This window comes from Apodemus sylvaticus, chromosome 21 (assembly GCF_947179515.1).
Source record: "Apodemus sylvaticus chromosome 21, mApoSyl1.1, whole genome shotgun sequence".
Lineage (NCBI taxonomy): Eukaryota > Metazoa > Chordata > Mammalia > Rodentia > Muridae > Apodemus > Apodemus sylvaticus.
In genome coordinates this window covers 24,552,971-24,562,805 of record NC_067492.1, presented here as the reverse complement: position 1 = coordinate 24,562,805, position 9,835 = coordinate 24,552,971, and the positions used below count along the sequence as shown (strand labels likewise).

Here is a 9,835-nt window from a genome sequence, read left to right as displayed (position 1 = left end):
TATGAAAGCTGATCTCAGCAGGAGCTGGCTAAAAGAGGAAACACATATTAGAGAGGTGGTGTGGATAAGGAATGCAACTTGCAAAGTGCCAGCATTGCAGTGTTTCAGTGAAATAGGGCACATATGGAGGGGTCCATGTAGATCCTATGTCACTGTAATAGACACATTCTGAGCACACTCCCTCTTTCTTCTCCCCCCCGTGTGTGTGTGTGTGTGTGTGTGTGTGTGTGTGTGTGTGTTATCTTAAATATATACCTACTTAAAGAAGCCCTCCAGGCTTTCCCTGTTACAGATTCCTGTTCCCTGAACTCCACAACACCAACATCTGGCCAGTGAGTACAAGGACGGTGATCATGGTTTGAACTGATTTAGGCTTGAACACAGGACCCCTGGTATTACAGAACGACGTCAGATGGCATGATATACCTTTCTAGGAGGCCAAAGAGCAGGAACAAAGATTGCCTTGGCTTCCTGCTGCCCTGCTCTTCTTTGGCAATATGAACTTTGCCCCACCCTAGTGAATTTCCTGCCTACTTTACTTTAGGTCCAAACTCCTGCCTAGGCAAGGCCCACATCTTTTGTTTCCTGTCCATGGCATACAGCTCTCCTGGAGCAACACAGACTCAGATCTAAGAACTGACTATGATACAGTACAAACTTCCTGGATGTCTGAATGCTGTGGCCTGTGGGGTCCTGCTTCTTGTCCTGCATGTGCAAGGTGAGAGTCCTCCAGTGGGCAGTGAGGAACAGGGTCAGAGCTGCTCAGTTCCTTGGAGTCAGCAGCTTAGCTTGTGGGAGGGAAGGCACCAGGGAGGGAAAGGCTGATAAAAGGGTGGAAAAATGTGTGCTTCCCGATGTCTTCACCAAAACTCACAGAGTGAGCCCTGCTGCTCATAGAGGGGCACTTATGCCTAAAGACACCCCATTCCAAAAATAAAAGCCACTCCAGTGTAAGAAGGTGTAAGGGGTGCTGCACCTGCAGGTTAGAGAAAAGAGCAAAGGGGGCATGCCCTTCTTCCGTGTGTGACTGAAGCTGCTACAGACCTTTGGGTGAAAATGAAAATAATAAATCCATGCTGCCAAGTGGCTCTGAGCAGGTCTCCTTCTTAGAGACATGCCCTGCGACCCTTCGAAATGAGTATAAGCAATGTTCCTGGCTTGGGGGTGTGAAGAAGCTGCTACCCCCGCATCCCACACCTGAGCCTACACACCCCAGATTCCCTTCCCCATGGACCACGTGAAAACGAGGTGGGAATCAACCATGTAGTGGCAACTGCCTGGTGAAAACTAACCATGGCGGCATCTCCACCTACAGGCCAGGACTCAGCCAGCCCCATCAGGAACACGCACACAGGCCAAGTCAGAGGAAGCCTTGCCCACATTAAGGACACTGACATCGCTGTCCACACCTTCCTGGGAATCCCCTTTGCCAAGCCACCTTTAGGACCACTGCGCTTTGCACCTCCTGAGGCCCCTGAGCCATGGAGTGGTGTGAGAGATGGGACAACCCACCCGAATATGTAAGTTTTGAACCCAGCTGATTGGGGGTGGGGTGGGGCGGGTAAAAGCAAGCTCTGAGCTCTGGGCCCAAATGAAATCCTTCCTTCTTCTCAACCCCATAGAAGTTTTCTGTCTACGATGTGCAGATTGTTGTGCATTTTAAATAACATAGCTAAGGCTTCTAATAGAAAAACGTTGCTAGTCTCCTGGGTCAAAGATCAGTTCCTATGGGAAGTTACCTCCCAGTTTCGCAGTGAGAAACAGATATTAATGGTTCCCAGATTCAGATTGTGCCAAGTGATCTCTGCCACCATAGGAGAGGTCTATGGACAAGGGTCAGTGTAAACACATTAACAAGCAAGAGCCCAGAGTCAAGTATCATGTACTGTAAGTCTCTCAGGAGGGCAGCAGTGATGTGTCCTTCACAACTCCAGCCTCTGCAGTCCCTGATACAACCCAAGGAGTCAAGGGCCATTGTCCAAAGAAACATATAAAAGCTTTTTCTGAAGATGACATGGGGAGTAGAGGTACTGGGAGTTTCTGGATGTGGGGTAAAGAACAACCCACAACTCTTTGAGACATTGTTGTCCACTGAATCCCACAGTACCTGTGTGGATATAGCACCATATTATCTGAGTATCTTCATTTTGTTTCTTGTAGCTGTGATAAAATACCTGGTAAAAAGCAGTTTAAGGCTAAACAGTTTATTATGGGTCATGGCTCCATGTTTCCATCCATTACAAAGAAGAAACTTAAGGTAAAGGATAATATTACATCTTTAACTGGGACCAGAGATCAAAGAATGCATACCTACCTCCTAATGTTCAGTTGGCCTTCTCTGCTCATACTGTTCCTAGGAAATGGTCCCCCTCCCCTGGTTGAAAAGATTACTGCCTCAATTAACAGAATCAAGAAAATCCCCATAGGCTAACCTGATCTAGACAATTCTTCATTGAGACTATATTCCCAAGTGATTCTATGTTGTCTCCAGGTGAAAATTAAGACTAACTTTCTCAATAGACATTAAAGAGTACAAACAGAATTGGTGCATGTCACTGCTCACAGGAAATCATTCTCATAGAGCCTCCAGGAGTTCTCTAGAACCCAGACTCAAAAAGAATAAAATATATGCTTTTACCCAAGTAGAGACCTCTCTGGAAATCTGATTCTACCCCAGATTTCACTAATCCTATGGCCTTTTCCTTGGTAGGAAAAGGAAATCTTAGGAAGATTAGAAAGCACAAAATAACTGAGTTCTGCTACAGTGTAGACCCTAGTGGATTCAAGAAGACCTTCTTACCCATGATTGGCAGCTGAACCCTAGGTATGGGACATTTAGCAGTGGAGTGCTGAGAGGTCAGAGACTGCGTTCCCAGAACTACCTCCTTAGAAAGAACCATGCATTAGCAGGATATCTTGGAGGGAAGTGGCTAGAGTGGCTAAGAGACAACCCAGACTAAGACCTAATGTTGACCAGCAAACATCTCTTGTATTCACTGTCTGCCATTGTCACCAGGTGTCTACAAAATGATGATTTAATGGGTTCAGAGGATATGAAGATGATGAAATCAATCCTGCCTCCCATCTCTATATCTGAGGACTGCCTGTATCTCAACATCTATGCACCAACCCATGCCCAAGAGGGTTCTAACCTGCCTGTGAGACCTGGGTCATGGTCAACTGGGTGGTAGTGGAGGTTTCTTTCTTAGGAAGATTAGAATGCACAAAACAACTGAGTTCTGCTACAGTGTAAACCCTAGTGGGTTCAAGAAGACCTTCTTACCCATGATTGGCAGCTGAACCCTAGGTATGGGACCCTAAGCAATGGAGCACTGGGAGGTCAGAGGTTGTGTTCCAGGAACTAACTCTGAACTTTCTCAACCAACTTGAGTCCTAGAGATACAGTCAGGTATCCAAGGGATGAATGCTGAGATAAGCCAGATTTTCAGCTTTGGAATATTATTTGTGCCAATGAGATTTGGCAATCCTTTTGGTTTATAATCAGAAAAAAATGTTTATGGAGACACCCTTCTACACTTTTGAGGAGACTAAGAGTGATGGTGACATTATTCTACACTGAGATTCCTGGTATGACAGTGAAGCTTGGAAATATTCTGGTGAGACTGTAGTTCCTCATCTGCATCCAGAGTCTAAGATGCTGAGGAGTCCTATGGGTGTGTATAGCTGTATCAATACAAAGCAGTCAATAATCTAGCAGTCAGTCTCACTTGAACTTATGCTTGCTAGAAGCATCCTGGCATCTCTTTTGACTTCTCCAGGTGATGGTGTGGATCCACGGTGGTGCACTCACTGTGGGCATGGCTTCCATGTATGATGGGTCCACGCTGGCAGCCACTGAGGATGTGGTGGTGGTCACTATCCAGTACCGCCTGGGTGTCCTGGGATTCTTCAGGTGAGTCTGGGGTAGGGCAGGGCAACGTGGGCTAAGCAGAACCTAGACAGCCCTTTGATCCATGTCCCTTCTACTTCTTAGCACTGGAGACCAGCATGCCAGAGGCAACTGGGGATACCTGGACCAAGTGGCCGCCCTTCGTTGGGTCCAGCAAAACATTGCTCACTTTGGAGGCAACCCTGACCGTGTCACTATTTTTGGAGAGTCAGCAGGTGGCACAAGTGTGTCCTCACATGTTGTATCTCCCATGTCCCGGGGACTCTTCCATGGTGCCATCATGGAAAGTGGGGTAGCCGTGCTCCCTGATCTTATCTCCAGCTCCTTTGAGGGAGTTTACAGAGTGAGTGTGCTGTACCCCTCCAACCCTGACCTACTGCCTTAGCACTTTCTCTAGTATGCTGGTACTGTGTTCAACAGAGGAAAGGAAGGCCATGGGAAGTAACTTCCCTTCAGTGCTTTCTTAAAGACTCAAGGTTTAGAACCCTCATCTCCATCCCACTATACAGCGCTTTATACAAAGGACTTTTTGGTTGGTTAGTTTTGTTTTGTTTTGTTTTGTTTTGTTTTGTTTTGTTTTGTTTTGTTTTGCTGGGCCATTATATAAAGTTCAAAGCTATACCTAGAAGCTTCTGTCACTGTCAAAAGCAAGGATGTATGTGTTCAGGAAATGGTACAGAGAGAAGAGAGTTTGATGTGCTGGTGCGAGGATCTGAATTCAATTCACCAGAATATCCAGGTGTTCCTATGGAGAGAAGGGAAATAGGAACAGGAAAATCTTTAGAAAGTTACATACCAATTAAACTGGAGTAGGTTGTAATAAAACAAGATACCATTTCTCAAATTAAGTGGAAGATGGGAGAGAGGGATGGGATGGAATTGGGAGATCACTGTCACAATTGAACAACAGGAAAATGGAACAATTTTGCTCTTGCTCCAACCCACACATGTTTGGTATAACATTTAGAGCCAATGGCACCATCTTGGGACTGGGAAAACTTCTCTGCCTGAAAGACAGCTTCTTCCTGTTCTCATTGCAGATAGTGGCCAATCTATCTGGTTGCGCAGCTGTGAACTCAGAGACCCTGGTGCACTGCCTAAGAGGCAAAACTGAAGCAGAGATTCTGGCTATTAATAAGGTTGGCAGAATGGTGTGGCTGGGAAGATGGCAGATAGCAAGGTGTGTTATAGGTGGTCCTCATTACTATGAGCAAATTAACTAATCTCCATGGCTAGTGTCACTTTAGTCCTGGGAGCAAAACCAATACCAACATAAGCTAATATAAATGTAAGGTCTCTTTGGGGACAAGATGGGGAAGGTGTGGTGGAGAATAACTAACCTGAAGCAAATTAGAAAGTGGAGATGGAGTGGAAAACATTCATTGGAAATTAGAAAACATATATAGTTAACCTTTAGTTCTGACTTTGAATCTTCTTCAGGTCTTCAAGATCATCCCTGCTGTGGTGGATGGGGAGTTCCTACCCAAACATCCTCTGGAACTGCTGGCCTCTGCTGATTTTCACCCTGTCCCCAGCATCATTGGTGTCAACAATGATGAGTATGGTTGGATTCTCCCTACGGTGAGCTCATTTCTAATCTTCTGGGAGCCTAGGGACTCAAATGGTAAGAAATGGGAACTCAGAATTTTACTGATCCGTATCCATGCTGTGCCACACTTATCTCTGTACCAGGCCATGGACTCAACTCAGAAAATAGAGGAAATAACCAGAAAGACCCTGCCAGCTATTCTAAAGAGCACAGCCCTAAAAATGGTGAGAATCTTGGGGGCACAGCCACAATTGTGTGTGTGTGTGTGTGTGTGTGTGTGTGTATGAGAGAGAGAGAGAGAGAGAGAGAGAGAAAGCTTCCCCCCATACCAGATCTCTTTAGCATTTCTCTATCCTGAGGCTATCGCTTACCTATTTGAGTGCTCATTTAATCTCATTCTTTCTCATCACAATATCATAGATGCTACCTCCTGAGTGTAGTGACCTGCTAATGGAAGAGTACATGGGGGACACTGAGGATGCCCAGAAGCTCCAAGCACAATTCAGAGAGATGAAGGGAGACTTCATGTTCGTGATCCCTGCACTCCAAGTAGCACATTTTCAGCGTGAGTACATCTGTGACAAGGTTGAGGGAGGAAGTTCAGAGCTGTGGGTCCCAGACAAGCTCTGTATGTCCAGGCCTGACCTACGTCAGGATCAGATCTCTGGTTCAGATGACTGACAGTCTTTATCTGGTAAATCCTTATTCTGAGTGTAAGATATTGACATCTGAGTACAGATAAAGAAATAGCTGAGTGGTATCTGTGACTTGTCCTACCTACTCCCCCAGGGAGGGCAGAGTCATTATTTAATCCTGGGCTTTCCCATAGCCAATGCTCCAGGATGGGACTCCACACTCAACTGTTTTGATTCCAGATAATTTGAGACCAAGGCATCTCATCACCAAATGTGTGTCAGGGAAGTTCTAGACAAAGTGCCACCATGTCATTACATGTCCTCATCCCCAGGTTCCCATGCTCCTGTCTACTTTTATGAGTTCCAACATCGGCCCAGCATCTTCAAAGATATCAAGCCACCCTATGTGAAGGCTGACCATGGCGATGAAATTTTTCTTGTCTTTGGCTCCCAGTTCGGTAACATAAAACGTGAGTCTTCATGGATTTCCGTGAGCTGTATGGAATCCATTATGGAAACCTGAAGGATAGCTGAATTCTTAATCCAGTTGAGGGAACCAAATCCTTGAAGAAAGACAGAATCCAGTGTGTACCATCTCACAGCTCAAAGCCTATATTAGGTTGTAATCTGGACCTTTCCAAGTCTACCTTGTGTTATTGGTAATAAGAAAATAATGATGCAGGAACCAACCTGGCTGAATTCACTAAGAAGCTTAGATCCTGGATTGGGGGATCTAATCCCCCTGGATTGGGGGGGATGAAAGGAGGGAGCCAGACCAATAGTTTAGACTTGAGTGATAGCTTCATGAGTGTGAAGTGTGAATGGGCAGCTGCATGAAGTGGCTGGGACATGGGTACCTGTTCTTCTCTCTTCAGTTCCTTACACTGAGGAGGAGGAGCAACTAAGCAGAAAGATAATGAAGTACTGGGCCAACTTCGCACGGCATGGGTGAGAGGTTGCCCTTCCCTCAACTTCTGCAAGGGTGGGTTGCTATCTAAAACTTCCTTTGGGTGTGGTGAGTTCCTTAGCATGTATGTATGGTCCTTTAATCCATGAGAGTCTTCCCTACCCTAGAGTCCACTTTGGCAAGCAGTTTACCACATAGTCAGGTGACATGTGCATCTGTGCATGTGTGTGTGTGTGTGTGTGTGTGTGTGTGCATGTGCACAACACACTTAGATACTTTATATGTGTTTGCTACTGGTCATCTTGCAGTAACTTGGTGGGTGGACCACAGTATTGTGGTAATGTTCTTTAGCTTTTGCCTTGGAGAAGGAGACAGAAAACAAGCCATGTGGGACAATAGCCTTGTCCCACATAGAATAGAAACTAGTGGGTCACACTTGTAACCCAATATCAGAACATACCTCCTATCAGTCCCCTTAACACCCTGCCCTACTTTGTTCACTGTCCTGAGCCAAATCATGATCAAGTGATCTTCACTCTCTCCCCTGCTGGCTGGCATATCCACAGGAACCCCAACAGCGAGGGTCTACCCTACTGGCCTGTGATGGACCAAAATGATCAGTACCTGCAGCTGGACATCCAGCCTGCTGTGGGCCGAGCCCTGAAGGCCAGAAGGCTGCAATTCTGGACCAAGACTCTGCCCAAGAAGATCCAGGAGCTAAAGGGATCTCAGCAGAGGCACAGAGAGTTGTAGCACCCTGCATGAAGAAAAGCATGTGGGCTTCATGTCTGAGGTTAGAAAAGCTTTTTTATCTTACCACTCACATAACCATTCCTAACACATACAGTTATCCATTTTACCAATTTATACGGCAAACCCTCTGTATTTCACTCCTTAACAAAATGCTGCCAATCTTTTGTTAGAGCCACTCAATAAAAACTCCTGTAATGATGTAGAATGTGGATGTGTGAGCCCTAAGGTCCCATAGTCTCCACAAGTTCTGGCTGCTGCTCTAAATAGAGTTCAAACTACCAGCAGGTCTTGGGACACAGACATGTGGACCCAGTGAGTTGTTTAGAAATGGAATCATGGCTATTGCATGAGCCTAGTAGTTCCATACCACCTTGAACAACATAGCAAGACCCGTATCTCAGAAGCAAAAATAATCACTAGCTGGGTAACTTGCAAACAACAGAAATGCATATAAAGTTCTGTGGAGCAAGAAATACAGGGTAAGAAAATGAACTTGAGCCATGCAATCTTTCAGGACCTCTCTGGTGTCTGCCACTGAACATTCCAGCTACCAAAAACCATGCCCATCGTCCCTATAGAGGAAATCTCATCTCTTTCCTTCCCAAATTGCAACTATTCACTTTCGTGAAAAGCTTGACTTGATATGTCCATAGGCACCTCAAGCAAGGCCAGGAGTGGGGATTGACCAACAGGCCCAAGTAGGCTTTCTCTAATAACCAATTTGCTCTTATGCACAAGGATTCTGCAGACACTGTGAACTCCACACTGTGTGACCATAACACATCTGTGAAGATCTTCGGCTATATGTGTGTCCTAGAGATGATATAAAAGAGAAAAGAATCCCCGGGCATATATAGCAGAAGACATTTCTATCCCTGGCACCCTGATGGTTTCTCCATGTATGGAAATGACTTCTTGCCTTTCATAAAATCCTAATAAAACCCATCTTTTTATGACATTCCATGTGATTTTCATTCTTATGCCCTTTTTGCCCTTACTGTTTTCAAGCTCAGTATTACAAGGTCTACAATATTGCATGCCATTTACAATGGGGCCAATTTGTCTTCAATATGCCTTTTACTTCCCTCAAAGCTTTTTCTCTGTTATTTAAGAGGGTGTGTCCTGTGTTCTTTAGACCCTGGGAACTCCTGGTCCCTCTACCTCTGACCAACTTGTTCTCTTTGTTTGCCAGCTTTCCCAAGGCAAACTCCCCTTGTTTCATTTACTGCACTGAATACCAGCCGTAAGGCACCATGACCTTTGCATGAAAATCAAGACTCCTGTGTTTCCTGTCCTGGACATAAGGGCACAGAAGAAAGGATGCTAGGAGGAGTCCCATTCCATGTATAGCCTCAGTCCCTTTTATCCTCTCAGCAGCTGCATGTCTGTCTCACTCCCATGTTAAGAGTCTTCTTTGGTAGGGAGAGGTCATGAGTTTTGAGACAGGGTCTCACTCTATAGCCCAGGCTTTGGTCACATTTACCATCCTCCTACTTATGCAGAGGGCCATCCAAAGCAATCATACTGAAGACCTATAAGTCCCAGTAAGGTGAAGAGGTGAAGCAACTGGTATCACACAAATTGTTAGAGAGGGTAAGAAATGATGCAGCTATATCAAAAGACAGATTGGCATAGTCATCTAAGTTAAGCAAGCCCTGGCTTGTCACAAACTCACAGTTCCATGCTTATGATTGCATCCAAAGGAATCTAAAGCATATAGGCACACAAAATTATGCTTGATGTTACCCATAAGGGTTTGATTTATAAAGTCTGGTGAGCATACTTGTCATTATAGCATCCAGAAGCCAAGGAAAGAGTCCTAGGTCAGTTTGACTACATATCAAGACATTATCTCAAAAAAAAAAAAAAAAAAGCAAAAACAAAAAAAACAGAAACCTATCTACCTTTTTAGCTCAACTTAATCTAGTTTAATGGGAAGCAGGATTGATAACATAGTCCTATGAGTCCTGAGCAGACAATGATGCTTTTGACCTGAGCTTCCTAGTGGTCCCAACTCTTAATGCCCTCACTATAGAGTACATGTTTGAGTTGATCTGATAATAGACTTTGTAGAGGCAAAG

General features: G+C 45.1%; 1 protein-coding gene across 1 annotated transcript; it reads left to right on the top strand.

Annotated features, from left to right (window-relative positions):
• The first annotated feature begins 271 nt into the window (after positions 1-271).
• Positions 272-8,712, top strand: LOC127671912 (pyrethroid hydrolase Ces2e). Its single transcript, XM_052167017.1, has 13 exons — positions 272-718; positions 1,316-1,520; positions 3,017-3,158; positions 3,780-3,913; positions 3,995-4,253; positions 4,951-5,049; positions 5,351-5,491; positions 5,603-5,683; positions 5,880-6,024; positions 6,427-6,564; positions 6,970-7,042; positions 7,568-7,794; positions 8,493-8,712. Exons 1-12 carry the CDS (start codon positions 643-645, stop codon positions 7,752-7,754), a joined length of 1,680 nt encoding a protein of 559 aa, XP_052022977.1. The 5' UTR covers positions 272-642; the 3' UTR covers positions 7,755-7,794; positions 8,493-8,712.
• Positions 8,713-9,835: the final 1,123 nt, after the last annotated feature.

Bases quoted from the DNA above. Each gene is read 5' to 3' on its own strand.
- LOC127671912 (XM_052167017.1), top strand. From the start codon at position 643: ATGATACAGTACAAACTTCCTGGATGTCTGAATGCTGTGGCCTGTGGG. The intron at 4,254-4,950 runs GTGAGTGTGCTG...TTCTCATTGCAG, and splicing joins CCTTTGAGGGAGTTTACAGA to ATAGTGGCCAATCTATCTGG. The intron at 7,043-7,567 runs GTGAGAGGTTGC...GCATATCCACAG, and splicing joins GCCAACTTCGCACGGCATGG to GAACCCCAACAGCGAGGGTC.